General features: G+C 38.6%; 1 protein-coding gene across 1 annotated transcript in view; it reads right to left on the reverse strand.

Annotated features, from left to right (window-relative positions):
- The window catches only part of LOC107752664 (rootletin-like), a 51,847-nt gene that overhangs the window by 25,360 nt on the left and 5,600 nt on the right, over positions 1-20,887 (reverse strand). Inside the window, exons 4-6 of the mRNA XM_016568697.1 lie at positions 2,519-2,686; positions 2,225-2,308; positions 1,941-2,032 (exon numbers count right to left, since the gene is read on the reverse strand). Of these exons, the coding sequence (XP_016424183.1) occupies positions 1,941-2,032; positions 2,225-2,308; positions 2,519-2,686 (344 nt within the window). The remainder of the gene's footprint in view (positions 1-1,940; positions 2,033-2,224; positions 2,309-2,518; positions 2,687-20,887) is intronic.

The raw sequence follows: 20,887 nt of genomic DNA on the forward strand, positions 1-20,887 counted from the left end.
GGTCTTTCAGGATGACTACGCTGAAACAGATCCTTGCGCAAATTCGCTCAAGAGACTGGTTCTTTTTGCTGGATGCATACTTTCTGGCCCCAGCACTTTTACGAAGTACATGGAAGTGACTCTCTCCCCTCTGAGACAGATGGGAATCCACATTCTCAACTACATCGACGACTGGCTCCTTCTGGCCCAGTCAGAGGCAGAATTAATATCACACAGGACCCTCCTCCTCAGCCACCTGGAGTGCCTGGGACTCAGGGTCAATTTTGCCAAGAGCTCGTTGTTCCCCAGCCAGCGAATATCGTTCCTGGGAACAATTTTTGACTCAGCCCAAATGAGAGCTGTAGTCACGCCGGAACAGGCTCTGGCCATACGGAGGCTAGCGACCTCCTTCTAGATTGGTACCACTCGCCCTCTCAAAGCATTTCAGAGGATGCTGGGCCTCATGGCGGCGGCATTGCCAGCGCTACAGTTGGGTCTGCTTTGTATATGCCCCTTCAGCGCAAAAAGGCTTCCACACCAACTGCCTGGAAATACTAGCAGTATGTCGAGCCTGTCAGTTCTTTCTGCCAGTCCTAAAAGGGCACCATGTGCTCAACCCGCGCTCGCTGAGAGCAGCGCATATACCGGGGCAAATTGAACCAAGGAGTGGACATGTTATCAAGGAGCAATGTCCCCTCATGGGAGTGGACGCTCCATCCGCAGACGGTTCAGAGGATCTGGGAGATCTTCGGCAAGGCCGAGGTGGACCTTATGGGCCCTGCACCTCTTGCCGCTCGACGGGAGCCTTCCAGCCTCCCAGAGCAAGTTTTAAACACAATATCGGACGCTAGAGCCCCATCTACGAGACGCCTCTACGCCTTGAAGTGGTCTTTTTTCTCCGCTTGGTGTCTAAACCGCGGCAAAGACCCTCAGACTTCTGATTTGACAGAGATATTGTCATTTCTGCAAGAGCTGCTGGATAAGGGACGCTCCCCATCCACACTCAAAGTCTATGTGACGGCTATGGCGGCTTCTCATGCCCCTATCGAGGGCCAATCGGTGGGCAGACACAGCGCGGTCATCCGCTTTCTAAGGGGTGCCAGGAGGCTGAATCTGCCTCGTCCCTTCATGGGATCTGCCCACGGTGCTGAGGGCGCTGAATTTGCAAGGTTTTATAACCTGGAAGTCCCGGCCTTGCAGGTCAGAGTCCTTTCCGCTTGAAGTGACATGCGCTGAGTGAACAGATCTGGTGGAGAGCCCTTGACCGTATCACGCTCAAGCTCTCTGGCATCAGTTCACCTGTTAGCTCTCGACCCTTGGGTGTCAAAGTTACAGGAGTACTTTGGAATGATTGACCAGGCCGGGTGTGACCTCAGTAAGCTCAACCCGTCTTAGCCTTGGATTGTTGTTAACTTCTCTATGGGCAATGGTTGCTTATGGAAGTTTGATATCTTAGTCGTTCCACTACATTAGCACGGCGTGATTGTACTGTGTTCCCATATGCGTCTAGCAAGACGCAGTACGAGTGTAGTATCGAAAGGGAACGCACTCGGTTACTTAGGCTCAGGCTTGGCGGGCTTCGTCGCCATAGGCTCGTGCAGCTCCGCAGCCTAGCCATTGGTTCATTTTTTAATACACTGCACGAACCAATGGCCGTGCAGTTTCACTGCGTGAATGAAGAAGGCTTCAGTTCAGGAGAAAAAAGGCTTTTTTCCCATATGCGTCTAGCAAGACGCAGTGCTCGTTCCCGTATCTCAGGGAACCGAGGTTACGTTAAGTAACCGAGTACGTTTATCATTCTCATTTTCCAAAATGTACAATTCTCCTTTGGTTCCAAATAGCAAGTCTTGACGTACTACTTGGCCAATTTGCCCATTCTCCTTCATTTTACCTTAGTCTGCCCGCCGGCATATTTCTCTGCACCTCTCGCTGTCAGAAGTGCATATCACTCTTGTTCTTACCATTTCTGCTCATCCTCCAGCAGTGCAAGTTTACTGTGTTCCTGCTCAAAGCGCTGGAGACGGTGTGCTGAAGAGTCTAGGTGTGACTGGAGCTACAGTAAATACAAGGACAGAGGCAGGTTTATACCTAACACCAGAATACAGTGCAACACCTGACAACAAACAAAAGTCACAGGAACAGATAGATATTTCTTAAAATTAAAAAGTTCCACTGAAATTTTTGTGTGAAGGAGTAATATGTTCTTCAACCAGTAAAGGCTGTGAATTTCTGCATTGAGACGTACCGAGAGCCTCAGCTTCTCTGACTCTGAGGTTTTCTCCAGCACCTGCTGCTCTAGATTTCCACATCTCTTCTTATACTGGAGCAACTGTGGACACAGACACATACTTTCACTCTTCACTCTGCAACTTAAGATGGAGCACAATCCTAACTATACCAAAGCTTCATTGTTTCTTTTTGATATATATATTCTAAAAGTAAGTTCCCCAGAATTACAAAATAATTTTTCCCCTCAAAGAATCTTTCCCATCTTTGACAAAATCAAATGTGCTGAATGAGACCACATCTAACAGTGGACCTTTGCCTGTAGTTTCTGCACCAGCTGAGCCTGTCTGTTTTGGCTCTCCTGAAAAGCCTGGAGCTTCCGCCTATAAGATCGTCCTTCCTCTCTTAGCCAACCCTGCTCTGCACCATGCACACTCTGCTGTTCTGAATCTCCTGACTGCTGCAACAGCATCTGCTCCAGCTGCAAAGACATATGCACACATTACACTGCTTTATCACCTTTTAGTCCCTTTATGGCTGTTCACAATTTGTATTTGCATGAGTTAGTGACATTTACAATGAAAAATGGCTTTAAAAAATCTGAAGACTAAGTATTCTTGAATGAAGTTTAGCTTGTGCACACCAATCAAATATTTCCTTTTCTTGTTTTAAGCATAGGCAACACTAGATTTATGCTTTTAGATGTATGCATGAAACAAGAAAAAAAATTGTTGTATGAAAAATAAACCGAATTAAAAATATAGGTGAACCTGTGGCTAGTTGTCACAGAGGTAAGTCACAAGCTTCATATACATTCACATTCAATCAGGCAAGAAGTTAGATTTCAAACAAAAGGTTAAACTGTAGTCTAAGGACAAGAGTATTTTTAACAAGTATTAGACTGAGGCAAGGTGTCTTATGTGGTTTTAAATGTTATACATTATAATATATAATAATTTGGCTTCACATTTTTGCTGTTTCATGAGTTATGTTTTATTTTTTTTCCATTTTGCAGTAAAGCCAATAAAAGGCTGTTTAATGGTAGATTTCATTGTGACAACTTGCCCTGCTAAAGGTCAGTGTATGTTCAATGAACTGTATATTTTATCCTGAGCAAGCAGAAATGTTCAAAATACTTTTTTCTGTAGTCAAGACTTTAAATTATGTGCCTTTACAGAAAATGACTTAAACCCACTCTGAGAAATACTCACTGCAGTAAAAAGTGTGACAACTTGCCCCAGTCTCTCTGAAGTCTTAATATCACGCCGTTTTGCTTCTCAAGTACATTTATCCTAAATGTATACACTGAAAAACAGATAGTGTGTATAGAGAGGAGAAAGTTGTCTGTCACAATTGCAGAGTGTTTCTCCCTTGATTCCCGTCTTCCTATGGGGTCTTCAATCTCAATGTCCCCCCATCTTCCTTTAACCCCCAGTGCATTTCATGGTGCCAGACACCCAGTCCCTGCTAACAAAAACCATATGTTTCTTCTCAACACAACAACATGCTGCCTCAGCTGATTCAAACAAAGCAAGAAAAAGAGAGAGTGAGGGGTAGAGAGAGTAAAAGGTCACCTTCACCCTTTCTCAAAGAAGTATGAAACAAAAATACACAGGTCTGCAGGTCATACTACAAGTCATACTGAAATCTCAGGCTAACACTCATCTGCTGCTAAGCTAAACAGCAGCCTCTACGACAATAGTCCCCCATTCCCAACTGGAGCCAAGGGCGTCGCAAAACTTAAAACATTTTCAAACAGTCATTCTGAGAGCTTTAATTCTATATACTACAAAGAGGGGCAAACCAGCACCCGGCTCTGGGCGGTTTTGGGGTTCAGGGCTCATAAGAGAACAGGGACTTATTATATGGCCTGTTGTTAAGGTGACAGCTTTTGAAAGGGAACAGAAAAAGAAAAACATGGGTGGAGGACGAGTCAGAAGAGAGAGGGGGGACGTTGGGTGCAGCAGCAGCTGTGTTTAAAGGCTCCTTTGGAAACAGCTGCACTACCCTATTGATTATGTATCTTTGCAACTATTTTGGCACAATTAGAGGCAATTTGTTGCTACAACACAAAAAGCGTTTGATGCAAAGTCATGAAATAAATGGCATTTACACAAAACCATATTTTTCTGCCTTAAAAGCATATAGAGGTCAGGGGAGCAGCACAGCACACCTCTAGTATGTACGTACCTCTGTATGTACATGGGTCAAAGACGAGACGTCACCATTTTGGTGTCCGCATCAAATTACATTTACGAAAGTCCTTTTAAATGCATCTTAAATGCAAGTAAATTGTCTACTTTCATATTTCAAATAACTTTTGTGACAATAAAATGTCAAAATATGGGGGAAATAATGTTCCAAGGTGTAAAGTTGTCATTCAGCGTAATGGTCCGGACTTTGATTTTACCAATACATCTTTAAATAAACATATAAAATACCAAGTTAAAAAATATATTTGTTGTCTTGGCATTTTCAAGTAAGTATTGGCTGTGTTATATTAAAAGGACTGTGTCTTATTGTTTTTTTTTTAAGTATTTAAATGGACAGGGGACTTTTGTCCCGAAAATGCCGTTTAACTGAGATCATTCAGTGTAACAAGTTATTTTGAAATCATATAAAAACTGATAGTCATTCGGCAGTCTGTGATATTATTAAATGGCACCTGGAAGACCGTGTGGTGCTGCAGAAAAGTGAGTTTATTGCTCTTAAATACTTGATAATTTCACCTTTTCATGGTGTGTTAACATAGGTTACAAAAACACGTCATTCAGTTAAATGCCAAAAAACACTTTTAATGTTAGATTTTTTTAAAAACAAGTAGATGTTGTGATTAATTGCGATTAACTTTACTGGTCAAGTTCACGGTTTGAAATAGGTGGCCATTTGATTGCCTGAAATATTAGCTGATGTAGAAGTTTTGTCATTCAGGGTAATGGTTTTGTCATTCAATGCAAATTCTCTGTTACACCACAGTGTCATTCATTACAATGAATGACAGTATCACTGTATAAATAACAGTTTTAGCTTATTTATATTACAGATAAATGAGGAATGTTTAGCATTGACAAATATGTGTTAAACTTAATAAATAATAATATTTGAATGCATTTTGGTATTGTTTAATTTGATTATTGATTAATTATAGACACCCATGAACAGAGGGATTCACTGGACACTGTAAAAAGCCAAAAAAGTGTGGACCCAGTAGCTTGGGTGGCACTCTTAAAGCCCGTTCACACCAAGAACAATAACTATAAAATAACAATAACAGTAACTATGGTAGCCTCCACACTGATGAACAATAGCACTGTTCATTCTAAGCATGTGCTGCAGATTTGTTGTCTGCCACTTTAAATGCTTGAGCTCTTTAAAGTTGAATGAATTCTAATTGGCTGTCAATGCTTTTATCATTCATCAGCTGGAAATAAAAATCCAACAATATCCAACAATATAAAAGAGATTCCAACAATATCGTTTCTCTGTGCAGTTATCGTTAGTTGTGCTGTGGAATCTGCTTTTCTTTTATACAGAAGTTTTTTTTTTCCACTTTTATGATTTTTTTTTTTTTTTAATCTTTATCCTTACCGTACTTGGTGTGAACGTGCCTTTAGCCAGGAAAAGAGAAGGGTATTGAGGATTTTAATTGTTGGAATAATATCTTGCCAATAATTCTGGGCAGAGAGACCCCCTCACTACAGTATGCCAGTAGTTCAAGAGAGATCACTGAGGCCCACCCCAAATACTCATCCTGATAATGTCATTTATGTTTGCAAACAGAAAGTATTAATAAATGTGGCTGCAAGCAGGAATTTTTGAGGCCGAGCAAGTCAGAAACAAAGTGACAAGCTAAGCAAGCATGGCAGGGGAGCATCAGGAAAATGCTTATTATATTTCAACATCTGTTTCTGCAGTCATTTACTCAGGATTATTATTAAAACTAATTTAATGACACAGATTAATACTAAAAATATTTCAGTTATGGGAACAATGGCAATGTTATCTCTCTTTTTGGCAAATCGTCATTCAGAGTAACAAACCATGGTCATTCAGTGTAACACATATATTTATGTAAAAATGAAACAATATACTTATTCTGACCTGTACTTATTAAAATACAAATAAGAATATATGATCATACTAAGTTTTAATATATTTTTAATGATTTTCACTTCCTTACAAAAACTTCTTGCAGGCAAATTGGAAAACATAGTGGTTTAAAGGACATTAGCAAAGTATAAAGATTAAAAAATTAAAGTTAATTTATATTTCAGGGCTGCACTGTGATGCTTAAATAGAGTCTTTTAATATGTCATCAAATGATTCATGTTTTAAATATGCCTAACAAGATTTTTTGGTATATAAATATTGTTACATTGAATGACATTTTAGTGTGTGTCTTCTGTCAAACATAATAAAAAATGCATGATAATAATTATTTTTTGTTCAGAAAAATATAAACTTAAACAGGACACATTCTAATGTATGGGGAAAAAACAAAACTTAAAGCTGTATTGTACTTTTATTGTTTTGATGCTTGAAACACCCTTTTCGTCTTTGACCCACATCCATAAAAGACATTTGCCTCCATAAAAATAAATAAATAAATAAAAATAACAAAGTTGTTTGTGAGACATAAAGCAACGTGAGATATTTCCATTGCAACACAGTGTCACACTGTGACACAATGTCTCAAATACAAGAAACAAGACAAAATTGCCAGAAACAAAATCATGACTGTGAGAAATCATGTCACATTGTAAGATATAACAGCCATAATTATGACAAAGACAGTTGCAAGATTTAAAGTCACATTGTGACTTTCATATTGTAAGACTGTGAGACAGTCACAATTACACAAATCAAAAATCACACCTCCGAGATATATTCACATTGCATATTGTCCAATTTTGTGAAAAAAGTTGTAATTGTGAGATATACAGTGAATTTACATTGTGAAACACAGTCACAATTATAAAAAACAAAGTCACAACTGCAAAATATAAAGTGATGTTTGTGAGATATGGTCATATTATAAAATATAAAAGTTCTGACACTAGCTTGCAACTGAGAAACAAAGTTAGAATTAAAAGTCACCTTGATAGATATAGAGGTGACTTTCAGATATAGAGTCATACCTTTTTATTCAGGCAGAGACAGGCCTCCATACGATTAGGATATACGATTATACGATTATGCAAAATCATTATGGTTGTTTAAGCTCAGAAATTTTGGAATTTATATAGGATCCCAGTTATATTTTCAAATTAGGCAAGGCAAGGCAAGGCAAGTTTATTTATATAGCACATTTCATACACAATGGTAATTCAAAGTGCTTTACATAAAAGAAAAGAAAATAATAATAATAAAAAAATCACAACAATAAAACAAGGAATTTAAAAACTTTGAAAATTATTTAAAAATTGATTTAAGAGGTTTAAAATGATTTTAAAACAGTTAAGGCACATGGTTATGAAATTGATTGATTTGGTGGATTTGGTATCCTGATGGACAGCCAATATCATGGACTCCCCTATGTATAAGTAATAGCCAATATATATAGCTTTTTACCAAACATATAATTTCCCCAGGAACTTTGAGAGAATGGAATCAACCTGCCTCTAATTACTGTCCAGAACCAACTTCTCCAATTCAAATCTTAACAGTAACCATGTTAAAAATGATCTCAGATTTGCTACTGAAGGAAACTTTACCAGCAGCATCAAAAAGACAGGAGGGTTTTGAAGCAGGGCTGATGGATGATGCAATGACATGTGTCGAGATTGGATCCTTCTTACTAGCGGCACTAAACAAACCCAGCATTATGATGGCATTAAATTCAAGAGCCGGTCCCTCTCTCATGTTGCAGCCAATCTGCCGCCACAGGCTTGGCTCTGATCAATGGGGAGAATGCTGTCACACGTGTCTAGAGGCCACTCAGCCTTTGCAGAGTATGTATAAGTGATGAATTTCAACCACGGGTGTTAGCCACATGCTTTTGTCCAGATTAAAGCTTTATACAATGTACTTACAAAAGTGATTTTTCAATTCTGGTTAAGATCTTCCCTTTATACCAAACAAGGGCAAGCATTCACGAGGGTGTATGATTCTAGGTGACTGTAGCACATAACACAGGATGACCATTCTTCACTTTGCAAAAACCAAACAAAAACACGCACTGAGATTCCACAAATTCACTGTGTTGTAGCCTCTTAGAATGCAGTTATAATGCCCCCAAAATTCTAAATAAGGGGGCAAATTATGCCCCTGTATGAGTTTTTGTCTTTTATATTTGCATCATATTATACAGTTAACCAATATCACATGAGCAAGAGAGCTGTTTTTCCTGAATATCAACATGATTGCAGATGTGATATAGATTTGATACAACATCTATAAAAAACCTTTGTAAAGCCTGACATATAAACTTCTTGTAATCATACAGGATTGCAGACTTCCTATAATCATCCTGTAGCTGTACTGTATCCTGTACTGTAGCTCTCAAATAAAATGGTGCCATCACACATAAGTCTTTTGTTTGGTGACACAACACGAGAGAAACAATGATGTTTGATGTAACTGAGTTCTAACCAGCGTTGTGGGCACTATATTTGATTTGAGAGCTATCAGTTTAGTAGAGTTTAGGTTTTCTCAAACAAAGCTATCGTATGCCTTCAGAAGACTTGGAATATCATTTTTAGATGTTTTTACATGTACTATTCTTGTAACTTTGAACAATTACACACTGTTTCTTTAAGAACAGTATCAGAAGAAGGGGTTTAAAACTCCTCACTTCCATTTACACTCATTGTTTAAGAATGACATCTGTGTCAGAGAGAAGTGTGACCAAGGCTTACACACCACATCATCCTACTTTATCCACTGACCACACATTGTATCTGTACTTCTTACAGTCCTCAGCAGAACAGGCATTCAGAATGGCCTCTGAGGACCACTAATGCAGGAGGGGCCTCATCCCAAATGCTTGCCTTTCATTTAAGGTCACCTACTGACATTTTACAATAACGATCAACATATTGCAAAAAGACCGGATGCATGGTTTATATTTCCACTGTTTTTTAATGTATCTATTCCCCGGATTCAGTGTCTTTTTATGGAAAGAGAGAGGCCCCGTGCTGCCCTCTCTCTAAAATGTGTTTTGAGTTAGCAATTTTTATATTACTTAATATTTATGATTTGTGCCACTCCTTGTATTGTCTCGTTTGATAAATATTTCACAATACATCAAGGAACGGCAGCACTTTGATTCATCTGCCAACAAGAGAACATTTTCAAGGCCACTGAAAGCTCTTTGCACAAGGGCCAAGAGTATTCGGCTTCTCCCTCCATGTGGTCATAAGAGTGGATTGATCCTCTAATATGAGAGAAAACATATTTAGAATCATGTTCATTTTCCGTCAAGCTTCCTGGGGTTCCAACTCTGCACAGAATATTCACTGAAATGGACTCTGTCAGCTACTCTTAATTAAAATCAAAACATTAACATTTTCAATTTATATTAGGAGGATTTTTACTGGCATTTCTATAAACCAATGCAACAATTAGAAATTCATAAGCACAGTGCTGAGCAAATCTTCCTGTTAGTCCGGATTGTCAGTTTGTCAGAGATGGCCTTCCTTTAATTAGAGGATAAAGCATTTACAAGCAATGAAGTTTTCACATTTTATTTGAAAATGGACGTTCTATTGTCATCTACTTAACCTCATGTCGCTCCAAACCTGTATGACTTTCTTCTGTTGAACATAAAATAAAATACATAAAATAAGTCCAAGAGATTTGGAATGACATAAGGGTAAGTAAATGATGACCGAATTTTTATTTTTGGGTGAACTATCCCTTTAAATTTCTGATGAAAATCCTTTCATCATTTACCCACCCTCATGTCGTTTCAAACCTGTATGACTTTTCTGGGAGGACACTGCTGTGTTCCACAGAACAAAGAAAGGCCAGAGATTTGGAATGATGTAAGGGTGAATAAATGATTAAAGAAGTTTCATTTTTAAAGCTGCACTCAGTCTCTAGAAAAATAGGTGATCTGGTCCGACAAACACACAAAATGAGCAACCCCTGGTTTTCGTGCTTATGGGCTGAAAGACCATGCTCACCTCTGACACCCATTTATCTATCATGTATCTATCACTCAAACAAATAAAACAGCAGTAGCCATATTCAAGTAAGCGTTATGTTTTGCAGGCTGACATGACAATGGTCTTGGACTTTAAACTAACACTTTGGCATGGATGCCACATAGTATAAATAGCAAGAATGCAGAATTTATTTATTTTATTAATGTAATAATTGTTTCATTATTTATAATTATTTAATTATCAACTGTTTATTTTTTTATTACCTATTAGCATTTAACTTTTTAATGAGGAAAACAAAACTAACAACCATATACTTTAAACAGCATATACTGAACCAGATACAGGGTAAATCACACCTGATTATTTTGTACACATACACATACATGAGACACAAAGAAATACACATATATTTATATAAATTTGGGCTGGCAACATTAACGCGTTAACGCATGTGATTAATTTTACAATCCTTAATGCGTTAAAATAATTTAATGCAATTAACACAAAATTACTGAAGCACAATTTCTATTCTACCCTTTAAACCTGCCTCTTTGACGCCATCTCTGTTTGAAACCTGCAATTGCAGTTATTTGTGGAATTATCTTCTTTACATGGTATTGTGCATCGGCCCGGCTCCTCAGCGCGGATGAATCTAATGTTTTGAGGTGTATGTGTGGGCTGTCAGTCAACGCACCAGTGTGGATATTCACTGTACTTCGGAATTACAGATACTACGTTTTGGAAGTATGTCCAAAATAAGAAGTTTCACCGGAAAATGTTATCTGAACAAGTAAGTAACACGTCTGTCAGTTTTGTTCTGACCAACTGAAAAAAAAGGGTTTTACAATAAATTGCGCTACCAATGGTGATTAAAACTAACAATCGCAAAGTTATCTCAGATCACGTCAAACCATGCAAATTAATATTACTGTTATGCTTAGTTCTCAAATTGTTAATGTTAATAACATCAACATTGTGTGACTACGTGTATTTAGTATGTATTAGCGTTATCTGTAGATTTCAATTTCTGTACAGTCTAATGTCTAATTGAAAGAAATTGTTCTTTTAACCTCAAAAAGCAATTTAATGTTCCATAGAACTCATTCTAAAATGACAAGTTTAATTATTCCAGCTGCTGTAATAAGATCCACACATGCCATATAGCCTACTAGCCAGGACTCCTTCTTTATGTATACAGATGCAACGTAATGACGCAAAGACGAATGGTGGCGAACTCTGAAAACGACCCGAACCTCTCAAATTAGAAAACATTATTACAAGCTTACCGTTGTGAATCGGGCTAAGGTAAGGAGATAGTTTTGAACACTGATTGGTTATAGCTCAATAATTGATTTTGGATCATTCTTAACCAAAAAAAGTTACCGAATGCAGCTTTAACCCGATTTCGCTTCTCGGTTTGCGATCAGATCATTTTAAGCTGCTAAACTCGGGGAAAGTTTTCAGTCCAATGATCCAGTAAGCAAATGCATTCAAACAATCAGTTCAAACCAGCGCTAATATAAAGAAAACCAGGCTGATTACATCAGAGGTGGCAAAGTGAACAGAGACTTGCATTGTGTTTCAGTGAATTATTCATTCGCCTCAAAACACAAGCTCTGTGATATTCTGTGATTGTCTCTGAAGAGCTCGAGCCCTCATGAGTCGCACTGAGTGAAATACAGACTGAACGGAACTTCAGCACATCCCACCGCTGTATGGCCAGGTGATTCGCGAACTACGTTTCTCGGCTGGATAACCAGCGTCTCGCTAGTATAGCTTTGATAGATGAAGATTGTAATCAAGGTAAAGACGCTTGCGGTGGCGAACAGGAGTTGTACAGTAAGCAAGCGTGAGTCCATTATATAGCTTGTTTGCAATCACGTGATTCTGATGGCGAAATTCAGATGGAGGGCAGGAAGTGAAAAGCAGAATGGATGAGATGGAGGAAAGTCCGTACTGTACTGGTTTAGACACTATTACAAGAGAAAGGTATAAACAGAAAATCAGAACATATGTTGGATGTGATCCTTATGTTATGAAGAGGAGCGATTTTTCAACTAAATTGAAATACTTTCCTGCCATCGAGGCGGTGGATAGGCTAAGCAATTGCTTACCTGAACTAACCCGGATTGCAAACAAGCTATTTCAAAAGTGAATCCCGCATTTATATGAGGCTGCATGTCTCCATGCAGATGTACAGTGTATGTATGTGGCCGGTGATCCTGTTAGCAGCATGTAAAACAAAACTTTCATTCAAATTCTGAACTGATTATAGCCTAGAAAGTGAGCAAATTGCGCTTCCATATAATCACTAAAAAGCTGTTACTCACTTCAATTTATTGCAATCTCACAATGTTCCATTATAATCAATGAAGCTTTCTAAACTGCATACATAATATCTTATTACATCTTGTCTACATGTGGCGTTTAGCATTGAGTGAATTCTAACTGTCTCATGCTGAATGCATGGCAGCCCTGTATCTATTTATATATTTCTTATATCTTAATATATTATTATATCCTATATTAACCATTTGCACACACGAGCATTATCCGACTCGGCTCCTCCCGCAGGTTTCCAAGTCACTTTTTCCTGCATTTTTCAGTCAATTTGCCTTTTCCCCCCTTATGAACAACAAATTTTCGTACACGATAAAAGCTCCTTGTGGTTTCTCAGTTTGACCAATTTGAGCATCCATAAACAACGAAAACCATAGGCATTTAGAGTTTCTGCTAGCGATTCCTGTATAGAAAAATCACTTCCTGCCCTCCAGCTGCATTTCGCACCACAGCAATGACATCATGTGCAAACAACCTGATGCGTGTATGAGTGCTCTTGACGCACTGATCGCACATTGTATCTATGCAAAGGCACAGACATTTACGTACATTCAGGTTGTTTCCATACACATTCAGGATAATGTTTTGATTTGTCATGTGTATGTTCCTGTGTTTAGTAATTCTGAATGGATCTGTGTACTGTAGTAGATATATGCAGTCAGCTCAAAGTGGTTGGCATCTCCATGTGGTCCTGTTCGGTATCGCAACTTGACTTGTCTAAAATGTAAACAAGCTCTTTGCTGTTGCACTGTTCACATACTATTAAATTCTGAATTTTTTCAGTATTTTTTTCTTTCATGTGTGCTTCAGTGGGCATAAATTTATACATTTTATGGACTCCTTATATGATTTGGTGCTTTGGCATACTTTTGGAGTCTCCAAGTGTCCTTTTTTGGAAAGACTTCTAAATTTATCTTGAAAAAAGCTTGCAGAAAATACAGATTTGTGAGAATCACACTTCAATCTTTTGGTTTACTTTGATGGATATAGCAAATGACAAAATTAACGTGTTAAACATGATAAATGGTGTATGCTTAATTTCATGAAGTGTGTAATTAATCGCGATTAATCACAGAAAAAGGGTGTGATTAATCTGATTTAAAATTGTAATCTATTGACAGCCCTAATATACATAAATGTACATAAATTACCATGTGTGCGCAAATTCACAAGCACAAAAGCAGTGGGGAAAAAATCTCTTGCTCCCAGTATCACCCATAAACAGAGGACAGACTGAGTCAGCCATATGCTGTGAATGCTTCTCACTGGCCTGAACCCAGAGCCTTAATAAAGGGAATTAATGTAGTGAATAATCTGTCAGATTCCCAAACACAGCTGGAGTGGACGTACAGTTCCTCTACATATATATACATGCTCACACGCACACACCTAAACAAACTCCTCCATACTTATTCATGCTAACTTCAGTTCTATCTCACACATGTGCAAATTCACTAATGCCTACACAAACATTCATACAAACTTAAACATATAAACACAACACTCCCGTCCCTTGTGTCTTGCTGTCCTCTTTCTACTAATATGCCCTTCTCTCTGTCCCTACTGGAGTGCTGGCCTGCTGAGAGACATCCAGCTGATTGTGAAAGCTGTTTTTGCTGCGCCACTGTGAGTGATTACACAATGCTGGCCAAGAATCAGAGAGCTGTGAAGCTACCCAGCTCAGAGACCCCACTGCAGCCCCCAGGCACAAACCAACAACCATCACCATGGAGCACTGTTTGACCACAGTCACAGCTGCTGAGGAGAAGACCTACTGGGAGGTAAAAACGGGATGCAGGCAGTGTCCACATGCAAAATACAAACACAAACACATGTTCACATGCGCAATATTGCATCAATTGGGCTTGGAATTTACAATCACCTTCAACAGCATGGGATGTAAACAAACAAGTGAACAAGTATAAAACATGAACATTGTAATTTTAAAATTAAACTATAAACTACAAGAAGAAATAAGCCACATGCATGGGATGCTAATAAAATAGTGGTTAACACAATGGCCTATTTAGGAACGATGCCTGTTTCCACTAAAAAGCAAAACTGCTGTGTGACGTGACACAATCACAGCTATCAGAAAGGTATTAGATCTTTAAAGGAATAGAGCTCCAATATTTTTAAATCTGTTCTTATTTATTCAAATTCATGTCATCTTTCTTCTGTGAAACACAAATGCAGAAATTCTGAAGCTCTGGTTGTTATTTTCAATGCAATTGCAATGAACGGGGACTGAAGCATTCAAGCTTCAAGAAGCATGCAAATGCATCATCACACCAAGTGTTACAAAAGTTGTCCATATGACCTGTGCACTATATTCCAAGTCTTCTGAAGCCATACAAAAGCGTTCTGTAACCAACAGACTGAAAATCTGGTTGTTATTCTCAAATAATCTTCACCTCCAATGAGCTTTCAATGAGCTGTTAACGGCTAAAAATGGATAAAGTGACTTCTACTTTTTAAATAACAAATCAAATTTTGATCCATTTCATGAAAAAGCAATTAATGGGCTGCTGAAAACCTGTAAGATCTGACACTACTGAGTGTGGCACAGGACAAGTTTTGAATTGCTAAGTGCTGGTGCAAGAAGGAAGATATTGATGTGTGTTTGGAAAAAAGTGGGAAAAAGAAATGACTCATGGCACTCCTGCTAAATCTAAATCTAAAAATAAAATAAAAGTTATGCAGGCTTATTTTGTTTTAAGGTACAGAATGTTGCCTACTGCGACAAATGCAACAAGGTGAGGTCAGATGTGTCATGTAGGTGTATGGAAACTGGAAAAAAAATAGCCTATGGCATTGGAGTTAGACAGAATCATAATGAAACAGACTGATAAAATTGCATAGATCTCTACCTGTGGGATTTCACAAGCGGGGACGGGACAAAATGTAAAAGTTACAGGCGAGAGTGGGAAGAAATATAATTTTTTTTTAGTCGGAGCAAGTGAAAGTGGGACAGAATCTTGCAGGAGCTTGTTCAGACTTCTAAGTGGAATATAGTGCAAGAGTCATTTTGAACACTTTTGTGAAGCTTAAAAGTTCCAGTCTCCATTCATTTTAACTGCATGGAAAAGAGCAACCAGTACATTATTCAAAAGTTCTCCTTCTGTGTTCCACAGAAAAAAACTCATATGGGTTAGGAAAAAGCAAAATGACAGAATTTTCATTTTTGAACTATTCCTTTCGGAACAATGGCTATTTAGGACAAGTAGAACTGAGCTGCTTAGATGTCAAGCCTAAATTAAATGGCAAGCAAATGGTAAAATACTTTCTAGGAAGTTTGCTCTTCTGTTCCCACAATAAAAAAGAAAGAAAAAACACAGTCAAACAGGGAAAAGAGAGAAATGTGGAAAAAGATAAAGGACACTTAATTAAATGTAGTGAGGACTCTGGGATTATCCCTACTTTGAGGAATGATTCTCTGGAGCGTCAATCATTTTTACGACTCACAGACAGCTGACAGATCCAGCCTCACTGGCTCAGCTCCACTCTCGACCACTGCTAGGCTTAAAAGCTTTATGTAGGCAAGAAAACAAACCCTAAACGCTGAGTCAAAGACAGTACACCATTTTCACTCTAACAAAACAACCATATCAGTGGCAATCATGTTTGACAAGACCTTTACAGCAAAAAGGAATGGGGATTAGGTCAAAAGCGCAGAGTCTGGAAGCTGCCATGCTCTTTGTCAAAAAATCTCCATCTCGTCTGCGAGTCCGGATCAATTCAGAGGTTTTCTGACACATAGCATCACATTTTAGCTACAAAAGCCTTTTTTTTTTCACTTGTTTGGTGATTTATCTCTCAGCTTAAAAGCTTGTGGCCCTGTGATTATTGTTTTTCTACAGTGCTCCATTTGGTTAACATCTACAACTCTACATTTGGGTAACTCCTACAAAAACACACAGGGAGACTGTCCCACACAATCCCGGTCCAAAAACTGCCTTGGAGCTGTAAAATATATACCCACGCAATCCCCTGACACACACCCACACATACAAGCTTACACACTCCCTCACAAATACACACGCATGTACACGGCCCTAGTGCCTGAGAAACTGCAAACTGGCAGTTGTCCAATATCAACACAGAAAGGTCAAAGTTCACATCAACATTTTCTTCATCTTCCTGAGACGATGCAGCTTTTCAAATTGGGTCAAGGTTTATCCCGGTTCAGGGGCAATTTTCAAGGGTCACAAGAGATTGCTGTGATTTTACCAGGAGACAGAGGTGTGCTTTCAAGAGCAAAACCTCACTCCCTGCCCAAATATTTCCATTCCCACTCTTGTTTAGGAGGCCACTCTCAAACTGTCCCGAGAGCCATAAGAAGGACTTTATGGGGTTTGCTGCTCCTTTTCAATTAGTCCAGTGTTATAAGATGTGCCACAGCGGGTTTATTCGGCCACAATGGAGCTGGGACCCTCCCCAGGAGACAGCGAGGGAACATTCACAGATCAGAGCCCCTCAAGCCAGCTTCTTTAAAGTGTTTGTCAGACTAAAGAACAAGAAACGTCTCAAAGGACTACTAAAGTTAACCGACCAACACACCCACACTCTCTGAAGAGATACAAAGAGATAAATTCTCATTTCATCACCTATTTTAGCAGAGATGCTGAGTCCAACCAAGAGGTTGACAGTAAAAACTAGCCCACCTGAATCTATTTAAATGTAAGTCTGAGATTTACAGCCTAACAACTAAGTCAAATCAACACAGTGTAGGAAAGCTATCTACAGCAGGTAAGTAGCACTCTATAAGTGATATGTGATATGTGATATGTGATATGTTTTGCAAGTAGACTGACCTCTGTAAGATAAGCAAAGATAAAAAGCTGAATATACTGTATAGGCTGTCAGTCAATTTAGAATTTTAATCAAATTAATTACATGATATGCAAATTAATTTGACTAAATTCAAATGATTTGCATATACTACTGTTCAAAAGTTATATTATGCTCACCAAGGCTGCATTTATTTGATCAATAATACAGTAAAAACAGTAATACTGTGAAATAATATTAGAATTTAAAATAACTTTTCTATTTTAATATATGTATAAATTACAATATATAAAATGTAATTTATTCCTATGATGCAAAGCTGAATTTTTAGCAGCCTTTCCTCCAGTCTTCAGTGTCACATGATCCTTCAGAAATCATTCCAATATATGCTGATTTGGTTTCCTATCATTGTGGAAAACAGTGAAAAGTTTTTTCCAGCATTCTTTGATTGAAAAAAAAAAAAAAAAAAAAACATTTATTTGAAATGGATTTTTGCCATAATGTAAAAATATTTACTGTCACGTATTCACAGAAGTGTGAATTGTTGCTGTTGGGCCTCATCCAGCTGTTTTTGAACACAAAAACATACTAGCACAATGCATAAAGTCCAAAAACTTGAAACACTTTCCATGTTCTAACAGAGCTCTCTGTGGTATGCACACAGAAAACACACAATGACTGATGCTTCAATTGGGAATGACAGATTAAATGGATCACACTCCACCAGAATGTCATTCCCACATCAAGACAGATTGAGGGCGAATATAGACAGGGAATAAGTAAGCATCTAGGATTCATTACCTCATGTTAATATTCTGGCACCCAGCGTATAGTTATGTGTATGTTACCATAACATCTTTAAGTTAACATTCATATGTATGGTGTCATTTGACTTCTCAATGTCAGCACATTCACACTAGAGTTTTCAACTGGCGACAAACAGAGAGACAGACAGACATGTCTCCATTCTCACAGTGCATGTGACATAGGTCTTTCGTCTCCAAAAATATAAATGTGTGGATTAAAAAAAGACTATTTATACCAGCCAGACTAATTAAGTTTTATTTATAGCTCATTTCTTAAAATAGGCTCCACTGGCAATGTGCACAGTTGGCATTCATTAAGCTTGGCCATGAAAAAGAGGGCACTGTTATCACAAATGGCAGCTTTGTGTTCTATGAAAAATTAGTTTTTTCTTTCACAGCCCCATGAGAGAAGGCCAATGACCTTTTTATTTTCCCCCAAACAGCAAAGTAGGGGGAAGACAGACAGTGGCCAAGGTGATGCTGTAAACTTCAGAAAGTGAAAGAGAACTTTCCTACAAACTTTATGTTCCCCAAAATAGTTTATGATTTTTAAATTTTAATTTTGGCAAAATTGTACAGAAACAGTCGTGCCAGTTAATTAAACTGAACTAGGTTTGAGGGTCTTTTAAGCAATATGAAAGAGGCTTCGTGAAGTACCCCACTTCTCTACAACAAAAAGAAATAAGAGATAAAACCCACTGTGAAATGTAATTACAAGTTCATTTCTGATTCTAAAATGTTGACATCAGAGAGCTGCCACTTTGATCACATGTAATGAAATGTAGATGCAGAATAAACTATGGCTCTGGCTCAGTTTACATCAATCCTTCATAAGCGCAAGGGCGTTCATTCCATTTTTCAGTGCCAAAGTCCGGCTTCAAGCAGAAATAAATATATTTCATTCCATGTGACACAGTTGATTTTTACATGGCCCTTTACCACCATTTGTTTATCGAATACTCCTTAACGGGTTTTCCCTCTCGGAAAGAGCACTGGGGCTCTGATGTTTGCTGTGCACATATTCCATTTCAAAGCCATGTGGCTCCCTCTTTCTCTGTCAAAGAGCCTCTGTAAGTCCCTCTCTTGATCTCTTCCCTACACACACATCTGTCTGTCCACCAACATGTGCAGAAAAAATGAAGGAAAATAGGAATAGAGTCCAAAGGTGCTCAATCAACCTCTCACATAGTGATGGTCCCTCCTCTGTTTTCAATCCCTTAAAACTGTTGGACAGAGGGAAACACTCACTTAAAATCTTTTCCTGGACTGAGACTGCAGTAGTTCAGAGTGCATGAAACCCCTGCCACCAGGTTACTGATCGACAATCCCTCAGTGTCCATTATACAAAGCCTAGAGAGAGTTTGAAGGCAATAATCTACATTATACCGGCATGTTTTGACTTCCAAGCAGGGAGGCAAATACGCAGACCTCAGAAACGCTGCATCAATCACATGCTTACACCTGATAGAGGCTTATGTTTTTTATTAAGCACTGTGTGTTAGAGATATTAACCATACTGCCCGAAAACAAGATCACATTCCCATCGATATCAGGTTGATTTTGATTTGATTTCTGATGCACCTCTGGGAATGCATTTGGGCGGGGTTGACAAGACTGATAGACAAAGGAGGATGGAAAACCATGGGCAATGTAGGTTATGAGATCACAGAACCACTTTATTTTTCAACAAGAAAGATATTTCCTGTGAAAGTAGGAGACTTCTGACTCATTAGCCGCTATCCACCTTTTTCCTACGCAAATTATGGGAGTCCATTAAACTGTAAACAATCAGTGACTGGCAATAAAATTATTTAAAGGGGACATCGGCTGCCCATTTTCCACAAGTTGGTATGATTCTTCATGAAATGTCTGTAACATACTTTGGTTAAAATTCCTCAATGGTCGAGTAAAACAACACCCTTTTTAACTTGTCAAAACAGTTCTGTTCACAGCGACTCGTCTCGATGCATGTCTCTTTAAATGATAATGAGCTACTGCTCACTCCACCCCTCTCTTCCGTGGGGTGTGTCAGTATATGGCTTGGAGGTAGGCATGGGCCGATTACCGGTTTCAAGGTATACCGCGATTTGAAAATTTCACTGTTTCAAAACCACTAATATTTTCCGTTATACCGTTCCTGCGGTATGTGCTGTTTTTCATGTCTCCTCAAAGACTGAAAGTGTAGGAATGCCTCAGGTTGAGGGCAGTGTAGAGAGTAACACGACCCTGCTCCTCGTGTTGGTGCGAGCGAGCGGTCAGTCACGTGTGTGTAGGATGGCTGAACTTAAGGAGCTGCCCCTGAAACTTACACGATCGGCAACCTGCCGTTTTTTGTCTTATTGCAACTCGTCTCTGTTCTGGACTTGCACAAACTGCGTTGCAATGCAATTATTTTCCAAAATGTAATTTATGTGAAAATAGGAAGTCTGTAAACGCCCGTTAACACAGGCCAGAGACGCTGAAGACGGACGCACAGAGAAAAATACTGTATAATTCAGATCACTCACTGTTCATGATGCACAAACTATTGGAAGAAAATCCTCAATATTGATTTGGGGGTTTATATGAATGTGTTTCTGAGGGGAACTAACTGTCTTCATAAAAGTTTACGTGGTATTTTCTTTTAATCTCGTCTCT

This window comes from Sinocyclocheilus rhinocerous, unplaced genomic scaffold (assembly GCF_001515625.1).
Source record: "Sinocyclocheilus rhinocerous isolate Xijiao unplaced genomic scaffold, SAMN03320098_v1.1 scaffold1733, whole genome shotgun sequence".
NCBI lineage: Eukaryota > Metazoa > Chordata > Actinopteri > Cypriniformes > Cyprinidae > Sinocyclocheilus > Sinocyclocheilus rhinocerous.